At 34.5% G+C, this 15,996-nt stretch overlaps 1 protein-coding gene across 1 annotated transcript in view; it reads right to left on the reverse strand.

Annotated features, from left to right (window-relative positions):
* RFX3 (regulatory factor X3) overlaps positions 1 to 15,996 on the reverse strand; it is a 135,870-nt gene that overhangs the window by 26,362 nt on the left and 93,512 nt on the right. Inside the window, exons 5-7 of the mRNA XM_075726130.1 lie at positions 9,445 to 9,519; positions 4,504 to 4,685; positions 3,828 to 3,947 (exon numbers count right to left, since the gene is read on the reverse strand). Coding sequence (XP_075582245.1) covers positions 3,828 to 3,947; positions 4,504 to 4,685; positions 9,445 to 9,519 — 377 coding nt within the window. The remainder of the gene's footprint in view (positions 1 to 3,827; positions 3,948 to 4,503; positions 4,686 to 9,444; positions 9,520 to 15,996) is intronic.

A 15,996-nucleotide genomic window follows, 5' to 3' on the forward strand; every position in this document is an offset into this window, starting at 1 on the left:
TGGGTTGGATATTACTTTATTTCTTCCTTGTCTGAAGTCCATTCACTGTTAGTCAGGCCTGTGTTTCATCCAGAACTGATGCATAATACAACCATGTAAATGTGCTGGTTTTTCCTACCCTGGAAAACATCTAGGAGCAAGATGACAGAGGCAAGCCAGGCCTTCTCTTGCAAATCTGAGCCATACAGCAGGTCCAGCTGAAAGGCAGGTTGTTAGGTATTATCTTCCAGCTAAGACTAGTTGTTAACTGTGCATTTCTTCAGTTCACAGGTGCTTTAAGTCTCTTGATATGTGGTTGTTGTCACCAAACCACTGTCTCAGCTGGAAGATAGGACTGTCAGCATCTGTGATCTGTAGTTATTCTGTTTTTCCTTCTTAGTGGAACAAAGAAAGAGTACTCCCATAGCTCACACTGATCATAACCAAGACTAAGCAACTAACAGCATTACCTTCCATCTGAAATTTATGTCTGATAAATCTCAGACACCTGAATTCAAGCCCAGAACAAACTCTGAACAGGAACATACAAAGGCACTTTGGGATATTCAAGTTACGCAAATAGAAAAGGTGCATGGCCCTCAAATTAAGAAAAGAAACAAAGAAGAATGATCTGTAGCATATATTCAGTCCACAGTCTTTGCCAAAAAGAACTAGAAGTGTTTATCCAATTAGATGTGTCTGATGGAGGTGGTAGAACTGGTGTAACTACACAGGAAAAGTATATTGACTGCAATTTAGCACTGATTTAAAGGACAAAAGAAACACTAGAAATATTAATAAAGCTGGAGAAAGAGTGGTATTATCCTAATCATGCAAATTATAATATTCAGTCCTTTAGTCATCTCTTAATAAATCCTGCTAGAATTCTTCAATACACTAAGATAACTATGATAAAAATACAGACATGTATCAAAACCTGAAACTAGATACTAAGCATGTTCTGTAAATGTGGAAGAAATCTTACTTCAAAAATACAAGTTCACTTTTTAAATTGTGCACTGAAAGTTTTTTAAGTCAAGCCATTTTTATATTTAGCATTTTTTTTACCCCAAAACCCTAGCTTCTGAGGGCTGCAAAAGACAAGCGTATCTCAGTTTCCATTGAAATTAATCAAGCAAAATATACAGACATTTTTATTTCAAGCATGTGGCATAAAGCTTGACATTGTACAACCAAAGACTACCCTAAAATTAAATGTAAGGCTACAAAGAGAGAAGAATGGACCAAACCTCATAATTTCTGCATGCTAGAGAGTGGCTGTAATGAAATAAACAGGCTAGATTGTGGAATAATTTAATATATTTGTTAAATCTTTCTCTAAAATTACTATTATAATCAGCACATTCCAAAGAGACAAAAGTGTTCCAGAATCATCACACTTGTCTTTAAAAATCCCTGTTTCTGTTAGAAAATTTTGCAGTGTTCTGGTTTAAATAAGTATGAATAAGTAAGTTAAAGTAATAGTGACTCATGAGTTTCCATTCTTTAATGAAAATTTCCTATATTTTGTTGGATAAACATCTTCATTCTGAAAATGTCTATATCCTATTCAGTATTGCTAGTATGTTTGATGGTACGCAGAGGAGAGACAGTATACATTTTTCACAGTGCAATTGTCCAAGTCTGGCTAGCTCCTTGATCTCTGCATTTTATTTATTTAGGATGCTGGGATTTTGGAAAGACACAAAATATTTTACTGAGATCTGTGTACCCTGAACTAAGGGATGAACAAAGATCCTCAGACCTACTTTGTATGAACAGTAGGACTATGTGAATAATTCTTCAATTTCTAGGGTACCTAACTGGACATCACAAGATGTCAACAGTGTAAAGAGATCAGGCTGTCTTTTGTCTTAAAAGGCAAGAAGGTAAGTAATGCAAGTTCCTGAGCAAAGAGATAAAGTTTCATCTAGGAAGGTATTTTGGGACAGCTGCTTTTAAAGATTTAATAACAAAGTCATTGTCATTATTTAGATATAACAACATGGTGGTCTTTTCTGCAGTCAGTATTGCAAATAGGTGATAGAGGCTTCCACTTCCCTCCTTTTCCTGTTGTCTTCTGTCTTACTGCTAGCTTCAACTGAAGATATTGCATAACCAACTTTTCTACTACAGCACAGTATTTTCCATGTAACCTACTCAGCAGAATTACCCAGTGCCTTGTAGTTCACATCCTTCATCAGTATCTTGACAGATTCTCGCAGCAGAGGTTAAGGTTGGCATGAATTGACTACGAATGGGAGCGTGCTTGTGCGTGTATGTGTGTGCACACCCAAAACATGGGTTAAAGGAACTGTATGCACTAAGTGCTACACAATGCCACATGTGTGATTTCATTCAAATATAACCAGGGAACAAACTGACATGAAGATAATGTTAAGAAAATACCACCAAATATACCTCGGTAAGGAAAATAAGGGAACTACATAAAACATATGGTGGTGGTAAACAAAATAATAAAGCAAATAATGAAGAAAAGTAGCATCCACTCCTAAGAGTTATATAATGCAAGTTCAAAATCTCTTTGTCATTGTGAATCAGGAAGACAAGAAAGGTGATGATGATTAGAAAACTGGCATCATTTCTCCAGAAACAATTTCATAGAAACAATTCTAGTTAGACCATTGTGGCATATGTCTTGGTGCATATATGTGATTTTGAGTGTGAGTGAATGGAATCTGTAAGAGAATGAGGTTCAGTGGGTAAAATAAGCTTGCTTGGAGATTTTGTAAATACCTACCACCTTTTCTTACCATATAATCCTGTGATGATTTTTGTAACAAGAACTTCCTACATGATCATGTTGGAAGACATCTCATGCTTCCGTATTATGCCTAGCACAGGATAGTTAGACCATATATCTTACCGTGAATATGTATTTAGTGCTGTAACTACTTCTGGAAGTGACAGTAAAATAATTTCAGATTAATGTGATATCTGTGTTAGAAGTTAAAGTTTGAAGTTGTGTTTTCCATATCCCAGTTGTGTCCAAGGCCACAAAACATGCTTAGTACACTATACCAAACTGTTCATTCAATTGGATTTTTTGGGGGTAATAGCTCTAAAGATGTCTTGCTTGATATGCTGCTGCTCTACCTACGAGTTTCATGAAGTTGCACATCTTAGATATCACTTTAGGGTAATATGGGAGGCTAGTTTCATCAGCCAAATAAAAATTAGTTTTAAAGAAATGTACTGATTTCCATTTTTTTCCTAAAATTTTCTGTTCAAGGTAGTTTTTCATATGCATATTCACATTCTTTCATCACTGGCATAGCCCTTTGTGGTCACTGTGCCACTGCTCTTAAATACTTCTGAGCTTTCACAGGATCCTCAGGAACAACAGATGCTGAGGGAAAATACTGAAATCAGCTTACAGGCAAACCATTACGATCACAGTAATTCTTTGCAGGGAGAGGAAATAAACATCAACCTGAACTTAATCATAAGCTCTTTTATAAGCAACTTATATGAAAATGATACAGTAATGAAAACAAACAACAAAATTTGAAATTCAAGCTCTTACTGCTTTTCTTCAGCTTGTGGGATAAGCACTCAAGATAGTTAAGAAGAGTGTGTTCATATCATATCTCACTTTACTATTACCACTTCTTGCAAATTTATGATAATTTCTAGGTAAATATTCTTTCATGTTGATGAATACCTAACTGCAGTGATGTCAGCTGGATATCTAGCAAACTTTTATTTTTCACAGCAGAGAAGCTGAATGAAAGTTACATTAGAATTTCAACGTTTCTATGTAAGGAAAAGTAAGGCTTTACGAACTAGACATATTAATAGGTATTCATGTGCATTTCACACTTTACCTCTGTTTCTGCTGCATGGGCTGTTGTCTCATAGCCATATATTGCATGTCCTCTTGTAGTCGATTAAGAGGAGAGTCTGGCTTGACACGAATCCCATAGTAATGATATTTGGAGTTCCCCCTTTATGAAAGATCAAGAGTTAAGAGAACAGTAACACTAGTTTTATGCATCTATATTACAGTTACTTTACAATGTACATTGACTGGAAAATAATACCCACAAATCAGGCCCGACTCTCCTGTCATACCTGTTTTACATGGGTGTCATTTCACCACCTTTGGGAAATTAATTCACTCTCATAAACAAATATTATCCAGCATTTTAACTTGCAATCCACTTGAGTAAGAAAAATAAAATGCAAATAAATACAACTTATCTAGTTATGGAGAAACGCAATTCTTAGTAATTTCCAAACAACAAGCTACATTTTATTTGTACTGATAAAAATCTGCAGTGTATTTATCAAAATGTAAACACATAAACAGTCAAAACCAGCAGAAATACAGTAACATCTGGAAAAGCATAAAACTATTTAACATTAAGAGGCAGAACTGACAGAAAACCACTGTAATATTTAAATACAGGTTTTATTTATTTTTTTACTAGCAGACAAGTTTCTTGCTCATAATTATTACTTGTATTTTCTATTATAGTTCAGGATTTCATTAACACAAACCTAGTTCCAAGTCTTCTGGTCCGTAATCCCATGAAGATTGACCGTATGAGTTTTCCAAAGGAGGCAGCATTGACTGGATCCAACTTGTGTTCCTGACAATGTCGTAAATAATGGTTGTAAAGGGTACTTCTTGGAAGGCTCACTCCTTCTGCAGTTTCATAGTTGTCTAAAAGCCACTGAAGCTATATCACATACAAAACAGAAAAAAAAATCATTATTACTTTATTAAAAATATCTTAGCCTTACAACATTAACTTATGACAGTTTTGAAACCACTCTTCAGGTCTATTAAACAATTACTTCCTTCTTCAGAGATTCCTTAAATGCTAGCTATACCATAGTGCTTTAGCATCTTCAGAATTACCAGGAAATAGCAGAACTCATTGCACCTGTGACCTCAGGTAAGTGTCCACTTCTTAAAATATTTTTGATTCAGTATGACACACCAATACTTGATAAAGGTATCTATGCTTTGGAGACAAACTGTTAGTACTGCAAAGAAATAAAGTAATCATGAATGTAATTCACATAAATTGCAGAAAACAAACTCCTTGGACTAACAACAGTTAGCTAATGTATTTGTAAACCTGGAATATTATACTGTTTTTCTTTGCCTGATATTAAAAAACATTATGACACTTAACTGAATAGGGTATTTTTTACTCTCAAATACATAAAAGAAAAAAGCTACTGCATATAAGTCAAAGAGCAACCTAGATAACACTGAAAATAACTGGTACATCTATAAAATATTAGAGGTGTAATCCCTTTCAGTTGTAGCCTGTTTGCCTTTGACTTCCAGGAGGAACAGAATGAGATTCTCGGACAAGTATTAATCTTTTCATGTAACCGTGGTAGGTAATTTTAGACACACACAAGAAAAATCTTATGTAATTTCACTGGACTTCCGAAGTAGTGTACACCTCTAGCTGTCACTAATATAGAAAAAAGTAAAAAGGACAATTTAATGCCCCTAGACTTAACATTATAGGAGAATGACAAAATAGATCAAAAATAATATAGGTTGAAGACGCATTTAAATTCCACTGGTTTAGTTTTTTGATATGCTAATAACAATGTCCCCAGTACTTGCCATAGTTTCAGTTCCCTAAAATTTTCCTTTAGATATAGCTTGAATGAGTCACAAATTTAATTTTCTTTTTGAATTTTATTTCTCTGTTTTCCTAAGTATTTATACCAAAATAGTACAGTGTGAATATTCAAGCTTGCTAGGATCAGAGATCTTACCAAAACTCTGGACTTAATTTGATTATCCAGTAAAAATGCAAGCTAAGGACACTGTATCTTCAAGACTTGCTACAAACTTTTACTCTGATGAGCTAGAAACTGACACAAAAGTGTAGAAATTTTCAATTTAGTCCAGCAAAGCAGTAACCAGTATAAGCAAAACACAAATTATTAGGCGACAATAAAAGATATACATGGTCAATGTGTTATTTATTCTTTTGCTGAATTCTTTTCTGTTACAGCAGTGCACAAATTCTGTTCCATCAATGTTCAGTGTAACTTATCACGCAAAGAACATTAATATTTTAGCGTGCAATAGCCATGAAATGTTTCAGTCCTGACCTTTTCTTTATCACAAAACTATTACGTACTAAAGTACAGATGATAACAACTACATTGAATTTATAGCTATGTTTTACTCACAGTGAGAAATTCACCAATACAAATGCAAAAATATTACTAAAAAATTTACTCTAGACCATTCAAACATATTTTCCATATTTGCTTTTTACTGAAAACATGCCCATATGTTTCCATGTTTCTAAAACACAAGCTCTAGAAAAATATACAAAATTAAGATGTAAATGCTTCCAGGACATAAAATTTTTAGTTCAGTTTGCAGGTCATTTGGCATTTCAAATAGACAAAATGAAAAAGTACAGTTCATCATCTTTATATCAGTTATTGTATCATTATTTTAAGAGCCTTAACATTAAAATGCTTCCAAATTGAGCATCTGTCTCTTTTAAATAAAGCTGAAGAAAAAGTGTAATTGTAAACGTTAACTTTTATCTGAATGAATTAAACTTATTTCACTAATGACCTGACATAAGCCTGTCTGGGCTTAGAAACAAAGATAATTATAACTTTCAACTGTTGCATTTTATCTATACTTAAAATCTATTATTACATCTAAATTTATATTATATATATTTATATAACATTAGTCATATATTATTAAATCTATAATTTAATCAGAACAGAAATGGAATGTGAGGTATTTCTGCCTTCCCCAAAGGGAAAAACTTTGTCAAACCCAAAATACTGACAAACAAAAAAAAAATTAAATTCTGTATGTAGCATTAAAGATATTTTCCTCCAGATGGCTTCTAACCTATTGTGAATGACTTTAAATGCACTTTATTAATGATATGAATTTCTAACAGATGTTATTTTAACAATAACTTACATTATTGAACACCAAAAAAACCCAAATCAAAAGATAAGTGCAATATAAGAATTTTTGCTCCTGGGTGGAGTTACATAGTAGCAAAGGCTTGAAGTCATTACTTGCTAGATTATAGCCTGGAAGAAAAAGTGCAGTTAATATATGGTTTCAAAAGGAAAATTATCTCCAAACATTATAAAACGATTGTAAACAACTTTAAACCCCCCACTTTTCTACTAAGATGAAATATAATTCTAAAACTCAGCTGTCAGGTTTGAATCCTGGATATTTAATTCGTAGTACTGACCACACTGTATGGGTAAGATGCATAAAGGTATGAAATATTTACAGAGTCAGACCTGCTAAATTGACTGTGACTCCAGTTAAGCTGCAATGTTTATAAAACATTCAACTATCAATCAAGTCAATCTCATGCAGAAATAAATCAGGAAAGAAAAGAAAACAGAAGAGAAATTACAAACACCTTAAAATGAACACACATTAATTTAGGAAAAAAAAAAAAAGAAAAACCAAAAACCAAAACCTAGAAAACCTCACAGAGACATCATAGGGCAAAAATCCCAATCCCCAAACTACTATTTTCCCACAAATTAATACATTATCTGCAAACTGAAAGTTAATTAAACACACATTCTACTTTAAAACCTATTAACCCAAATTATTTTAATAAATGCTAAACCAAACCATTAGAAGTCAAAATCAAGAACAGTTTAAAGAGACAAAGACTAAACCTATAGTTAAACTTCCCCCATACTGTCCTTACTTGAGTTTAAAGACAATAAGCATTGCTTTAAAAATAGGCAAAACATCCAGTAAGTTCGATCTATATTGTAACTTTTTCCAAAATGACCAAGGCTAGGAAAGATTGATTGCCACAAAAATATGTACAGGGATCTTTCCCCCACACCCAGATTCAAAGTTATATCCCTATAATTTTGAAAAACCCTTTACAGTCAAGAAAGAAAACTTAACAGTTGGATGCCAACGTCATTATTAGGAACACAGTGTGAACAGCGCATAGCACCAGGAATGAGTTGAAAAATAGTTTACTGGGGCACAGCAGCTTATCTTGTAATTCTTCTTAGTTTTATACCAAGACTCTGGACTTCATAATAGGATTAAACACAAACTTATCAACAGTTCAAGTGTTTCAAGTCTTAACATAAACTTCTGACACTTTGCCAAAAAAAGTTATGGCCCCTTTAAAAATGACATTTAAATAATAATTTTGATATTAACTAACACTATTATTCTTTAAATAATAATTTTGATACTGTCTTATCTTCAAAACAATTACTTTGTAATCATCCAAGGTGGAATCTAAGTCCTTCTGTATAACATTTTGTATAACTTTTTGTAATATGATTTTGCTCTTTCAATTTTGGCATTTTCTAAAGAAAAAAAAGTCTGCTTAAAATTTCCACAAAAAAATTCTAGTTTTGACTTTGACATAACATAACTTTGACATACAGAAAAAATCCAAACCCCAAACCCAGACCTGCTAAAACATACATTTTTAATTTGATTTCTGAGGGACAGCTGCTACCACCATATTCTTACATTAAGACCACAAACCAAATTTAAACTTCTTCTGTAAAACAATAAAGGAATTTGAATTTATATAATTAGTAAAGCTGAGAAGGAAAAAGAGGTAAGATGAATATAAATTAATCAATGTGGCAAAAATACAAAATACAAACCCACAAATACCAACAGAAAAAAAATGTTTCAAGAAAGACTAGCAACTTACAGAGCAATATTATTATTTATATAGTGAGTTTAAAATTAACTTAATGACTTTTTCCTTTATTTTGAAGTTACATATAATGGATTTATCACTATATTTAGAGATCATGTTTTTACCCAAATATCTTTTAGCTTTGTATATGGAAAGTTCTGAACTGTAAGATTTGCAGAGTAACAACAAAGCAAAAGGCAGCTGAATAAGACGTTTTTGTGTACTTCAAATTAAGATAATACTTTCATTTTTTTTCCAGGTAATCATAAGGATCTTTAGAATGCTTAAGTAAGTAATTTCATAATAAACTCTCTATTCAGAATTAATGAAGAAACACCTAAAAATAATCTAAGTATGTTATTTAGGCATGCTGTTTGTTTCTCCTCTTCCTCTTCACGTGCCCCAAAATTAATACAGGGTACACACACTTCACTTTATAGACAACTTCAAAATGTCAAAAGCCAGCTAATTTATAATTATTTGAACTTTGTCTTGACATTTACACTACAATCTGCAAAACAGTCAAATATGTTAACTTGTCTTAACACAGGTGTAGAGCATAGGAAACAGGTAACACTCTGCAAAATACCATAAAGACATTTCATCTGACAAAATAAAGCCATGGGAGATGTAGTAGAAGATTACAAGCAACTAAGATGAGAAGATTAGGAGCAAAAAGTAGTAATAAAATAAAACAAACATTTAGAGGCAGGCTAAGCATGCAGAACAAGCAAGAGAGAGTGTACGTGAAGAAGAGACAACTTACATGGCTGTTGAGAAGAGAGCTTCTGTGAGTGGACAGACCATCAGACTTTTGCAGTGTCTCAATCGCCATTTCAATCTGATAATAGATGTCATTAAAAAAAGGACTCAAGACGAGATAGTAAAAAAGCCTGATCAGAGAAGTTTTGACAGACTGCTTACAGATCAATAGAAATGCCTGCTTTATTCCTGGCTAGGGCATACGTTCTACTAAAAGGTCTTATTCCAGAGTCCCAGTGAACACAAACCTCCCCATTGAGGTCAGAAAGGCATTTTGCTTCCATATATACTGCAGGATCACAGCCTCAAAGTCCATTTTGCCTTCCCGCCTGCTCAGGAAATTCAATGAGTAGATTTACTGGTGAGCTGCACTAAAACAAAAATAACCCTGACTGAACAAAAATATAACTAATTAAAAAAAAAAAAAAAGCCTAAACAGAATTTTAAGAAAGGCTTGCATATGTTTTCCCTCCAACTATATCAGAAAGAGACATGCACAGCTTGCACTAAGAACTGAATTAGAAACAAAAGTTCAGCTCTCTGGAATCACAGAATCAAATCCCAGACCCAAATAATTCAATAGGTTTTCCACCATTAGCTTCACTGGGACAGGACATCACCCTTACTGCTGCCAGCACCCTTTGAATATCCCCAGCTGTCAAAGTAAATGGAAAGTCAGAAGTTATACAGACTGCAGGATCCAGCCTTTGGAAAAGCAGATTTGTTCACAATACTTTTGCCTTTTAAAAGGAAAAGAAAACACAGCACTACTAAAATACAAGTAGTATTTCTTCAAATGCAAAGGTACAAATACTCTCACATCCATTCCCATTCTTTTTTAATATCAGTGGATATTTTGATCAGTTTGATAACGACAGCATTAAAGAAAAAAAATTAGAACCTAATTGTAATTTAACGGGGGAGGTAGAAGAGTAAAAACAACAATGAAAATGAAAGACACAATGGGATGCACAGTAAGAAAAGGCATGCAATTAATTAGCTACATTAAATGGCCAAAATGAAAGCAATGGAAACCACCACTTACACTTTTAAAAACACTTATCATTCTCCATGTACACGTTTTTAATGAGCCCTTCCTATCCTACTTCAAATATCACAGTACTATCCATAATTTTAGTGGCATAATTTATCAACATCGACTGAATTCACTCTCCATATAGCAGAAACTGAAAAATAATACAGTTGATACTTGAATTTACTGTACATGTAAAATTAGCTTCTCCCTTTTTTACAGGCAACTGACAAGTATTTTATTGTAATAACTGGGAGGAATCACTTCTTGTTTCTCTCTTGCAACTGTTTAATATTAGCTATACAAGTCTTTTTATAAAAAGTACATTATTAAAAATACACAATTACTATGTAAGAAAACATACTCTTACATGGTAATAATTTTTTTTTTAATATTCTGATTTCTTCTTGCTTCAGTGGAAAATATTATGAGGTCAAAGTATTCAATCACACAGGAAAGATCAAATTTTAAAAGCATGCTGCATGACAAAAATGACAAGCTTGAAGTATCATCACAGTGATGTCAACTTACTATATACCATAGCCATAGAATTTCCTTTCTTAACATAATGCTACAATCAAACAGTGAAGACCTTATACACATTTAAATCCTAATTCTGAATCTTAGGTTACTTGTTCCACAATGCTTAGTCCATAGCACTGAAGTTAATACCTCCTGCTGCTCATTCCCACTACTGCACTACTTTCATTTTATTGCTGCAACTTGTGGCCTTGTTTAGAAAACCAATCTGTTAAAAAGCAGTAGCAATTGCACTTAAAAAGAAAAGTGGCATTACAGATGACACTCATTCCTCGCTGCCATATTGCTTCAATGCCTTTTGCTGCTATGCAATGAGCCAAACAAAGAAACTGTTTCTTTTTTGTCATTTGGGGGATTTTTGTTGCTGGAGTTTCTTTCAGAAGTAGATTTCACGAGTCTGGCCATTGAAGACAACGAATCTGTGTTCACTTTTACTGCATAGCATAAGCCAAGCAGTGTTGGTCACCACTAAAACATGTTAATTACTTCATCAAGCTCAGAAAGATATATGATCTATACTTAAAATGAGTTTTCATCATAGTCTACTAGGGCAAGCTTCCCAAGAGAAATTGTTCTCACTACTAATTATTTTATTATTTCCAGTCTAAATTTTGATAATAGGAACTTTCAGATTTATCTGACAGATACATATCTCTTTAATGACAGAAACCTTCTTCCTATGTAGGCTATACAATCACTTCTTAACTATTTTTGAGCATAAAATATGTTTGATTTGAAGATAGATTTTCTAAACACTAAATCATTCATCTTGCCCCTTCTGAAAATTTCCAGCTACTTCTTGTTTTCCTGTATTGGTGTTCCTCAGAGCTCAATTCTAGAGCCAGTTTGGTTCAGTATTTTTATCAATGACCTGGATGCAGTAGTTGAATGCACCCTTATCAAGTCTGCTCCAAACTGGGAGGTGCTGTTGACGCTCTTGAGGGATCAGAGGCCTTGCAGAGGGATCTGGATAGACTGGAGCATTGGGCAATCATCAATGGCATCAAATTTAACAAGACCAAATGCTGCATTCTGCAGCTGGGACAGGCACAAGTCTGAATTGGGAGAGGAGTGGCTGGAGAGTGGCCCTGCAGAAAGGGATCTGGGGGTGCTGGTTGACAGCAGGCTCAACATGAGTCAGCAGTGTGCCCAGGTGGCCAAGCAGGCCAACAGCATCCTGGGGTGCATCAAACACAGTATGACCAGCTGGTCAAAAGAGGTGACCATCCCACTGTGTTTAGCATTGGTGCAGCCTCACCTCAAGTACTGTGTGCAGTTGTGGGCCCCACAATTTAAGAAGGATGTGAAAGTCCTTGAATGCGTCCAGAGGAGGGCAGCAAAGCTGGTGAAAGGGCTGGAAGGCATGTCCTGTGAGGAGCAGCTAAGGACTTTGGGCTTGTCTAGTTTGGAGAAAAGGAGACTGAGGGGCGACCTCATTGCTCTCTACAGCTTCCTGAGGAGGGGATGTGGAGAGAGAGGTGCTGAGCTCTTCTCCCTGGCGTCCAGTGATAGGATGTGTGGGAATGGTTCAAAGCTGCATCAGGGGAGGTTTAGACTTGACATTAGGAAGCATTTCTTTACCAAGAGGGTGGTCAAACACTGGAACAGGCTTCCTAGAGAGGTGGTCGATGCCCCAAACCTGTCAGTGTTTAAGAGGCATTTGGGCAATGCCCTTAATAACATGCTTTAACTTTTGGTCAGCCCTGAAGTGGTCAGGCAGCTGGGCTAGATGATCATGCAGGTCCCTTCCAACTGAAATATTCTATTTTATTCTATTCTTTTATTCCAAGCTTTTGGGTTTTCCAGATGAACTATGTGACACAGAGTACTGTGTGCACAGGAACTAACGGCTATGTGAGTACAAGTTGTTTGTGTGAAGGATCTTTTCCTTCAAGCTTTTTTTAAATTCTAAGTTTTAGCCAGGGACTTTTATTTAGGTTCTAGAAAAACTGAACATAATTTCATCTCTATTCAAAACAGCATTTAAGCAGATACACAGATTAATTACATAGGTAATGCAGTGTGTTTTATTATAATTTGTAGAAAGAATATGAAAATAATTTTAACATTTACAATTATATTCTGCATAAATACAAAAGGAAGATTGTGACCCTTTCATTTTTAGCAATAAGCAGTGAGAGATTCCAGGCACAACTACCTACATATACATCTGAAATGCCAAATGACAACAGGAATTACACATTAATTTATTTGCGTATATAATCAGTCATACATTTCTCCTTCTCTTAACAAGACTAAAAACATTATTTATTAAAACATTCTGACTGATAACTGAAATGTACACTATCACGCCTACTGCAACTCCAACTAAACCATGTTAAATGTTACACTACTGGTACGAATGATAATCAGTTTGTACAGTAACATAAACATGGACAGACACTAAATTAGAGCATGATAGCTACAGAAACCATAATTGTAGATTTCTCCTTCAATTTACTTTGTTTGCCAACTAAAATACTGCCTTATACTCTGACACAGTTGTTAATGATTAAGGGTATTTCCCTGGGATTAAAAAATTCAACAGTTTGATCCCAGTATATGCATCTGGAATCCTACAATGTTCAGTCTTTATGTGATCTACTGATTTGGACGATATTAACTGTTCTTGCTAGTTTATGTCTTAGTGTTCATTGACATGTTACTAGATAAACAAATAACACATAGTAGTCTCAGATGTGTAAGAACAGACATAGCAAATACCTACACAAACCCACTTTGAAAAAAAAAAAAAAAACTGCCTTCCTTTTAGGAAGAAGAAGGAAATAGTACTTTTTCATGATTCAACTAATAAACTAATGATTCAACCAATTAACACAAAGTATTTATAGTAAATTGTTCTGAGGAGGTCAGGACATAAAGAAAACAATCCTCAGAAGTGTAAGTCCTGAGTTTTTGCAATTAATCTGGACATCTAAAACTGCATTTTCTTTATCTGTTTGCATCTGCAAACCACCCTCCACCAGCAGAAAAGCAGGCAACTTTGGGTGGTATCTTAAAATTCAATATATAGTTGCATCATGTTCAAAAAAGATAGCTCCTGTCTATCTCCACAGGCACCTCCTGTTCACAATGCCTTTTATCCACTTCCAAAGGTTTGCTCCTTTAGGCTTCAAAGGAAGTGAAATTCTAAAGGAGCTTTCATCACATGCTCCATTACGAAGGCATTACTAATTCATCATATGTGTACAAGAAAGATTAATTTGGTATAGCTAGCTAAGTCCTGGGTACTTGTGACAACTCTGCTTACCTAAATAAGGTGGACACACGTCATGAACTAGCCTGAAGCTACAGGATAAATAGACTCAGGGTTTCTGGAAATGTGACGCTTTCATGCTTTTAGGACACCACAAATATGCATTATTTATGGTGGCTTTCAGTTCTGTTTCAGGACAGGGTATTGATGCATGTTGTACGGTGTTCTGAAACTTATGCCACACAAGCTTGCCCAGGAAGAAGCAGCTTGAAAATGAAATAGTATTGACCACACTAAGAGAACTCAGGTCTAGCCTTTACAGCTGGAAGAATTAAATTTAAAAGATTTGCATTCCTCACAATAGACAAAGCTGTAGCAGCACCTGTAAATAGGTTCTACGACATTTTGCTCAAGAGAATGAAACAGTACTATGAAGATAGAAAGAAATATACTTTTTTAAGTCTGTTCAAATGAAAGAGATCTAAATATGCAGAAAGAGAACAACAGAAAAATATGTAAAATAAACATGGTATTTTACATATGCTGACCTTAAAACAATGATGAAAAATCTCAAAAACTTAGAAAAAAGCTTTTTTCCTAAAACTGATTAATTTGTAAGTGTAATATCCAAGTTTAATATACATAACAGATACTGGTCAAAATACCTGCTGCAAATGCACACCTCCAGTAGTCTGTTTGTACATAAGGCGTGCATACTGACTAATGAATATAATATGTTCTCTAGTGATTACAATAGAATATATGGAGTCAACATAGGGGGAAGAAGCACACCTAACAACCACAGGGTGGAAAAATAAAAATGGGTGGAGTTTAGGTAAGATTACTTTTTCCTTCCCAAGCTTTCAAATGCAACATTGCTGCCCATGTTTATCTTCCTTGCTGGAAGTTCTCAAACATATGGTCAAACTGACCAATTCACTGTCTCTCCCCTGGGTCATCCAGTTATTTGTATACCTCATCTCCATTATACACATCTTCAAACAGATTATAAACTTTTTTTCTTTGTGGTTGTTTTCCCCATATTTGGTACAAACACTTAAAGGACAACCAAAAAAAAAAAAATCCCTTGTCAAGGACTTCTAGAACATACACATTCCACCTAACACTGAAAAACACATGGAAACAAGTCTGAGTTACTCACACCAGAAAATCAGAGTTTACAAACCAAAAGGAAAGTTTAGTTCAGATTATTATTAAAACCAAATTTGAAAACACTTATGGCAAGGCAGCCTTAGAGAGAGGTAGAGTGGCCTTTTTAGAACAAATGTGTATTTATACAGAAACAAAAAAAATCCAGTCCTTTAGAAAGGTGATACCTCCAAGCCATTGATAATCAGACTGTTAAGAGAACATCAGCGGCAAGTCATCTTGCATCGAGCTTATGCATTTTCAAATAAAAGGAATTAACAGAAATTCTTCTCACGGATTCAAAGGTACCTATTTTTAAAATCTTATGATAAATAATCCATTGTGTTTCTTACAATATTTTTTAATCAGTAATTGAAATGCTACACTGGAATAAACTGAGTTTCCAACAACACTACATCTTGTTTGATACACAAATACCAGAATAAATATTAAATTGCCAAAACTGGAAACAACCTACAAGGTGCTACAGGGCTTTTATGCAGAAAACACACCAAAAGCAAATGACTGAAAGCTGAAGCCAGACTGTATCAGAAGAGAAACAAGGAGCATAGGCAGATGAAGCCAGAATGCAGACAGGGTAGGTATGGCTGACCTTA

This window comes from Pelecanus crispus, chromosome Z, assembly GCF_030463565.1.
Source record: "Pelecanus crispus isolate bPelCri1 chromosome Z, bPelCri1.pri, whole genome shotgun sequence".
Lineage (NCBI taxonomy): Eukaryota > Metazoa > Chordata > Aves > Pelecaniformes > Pelecanidae > Pelecanus > Pelecanus crispus.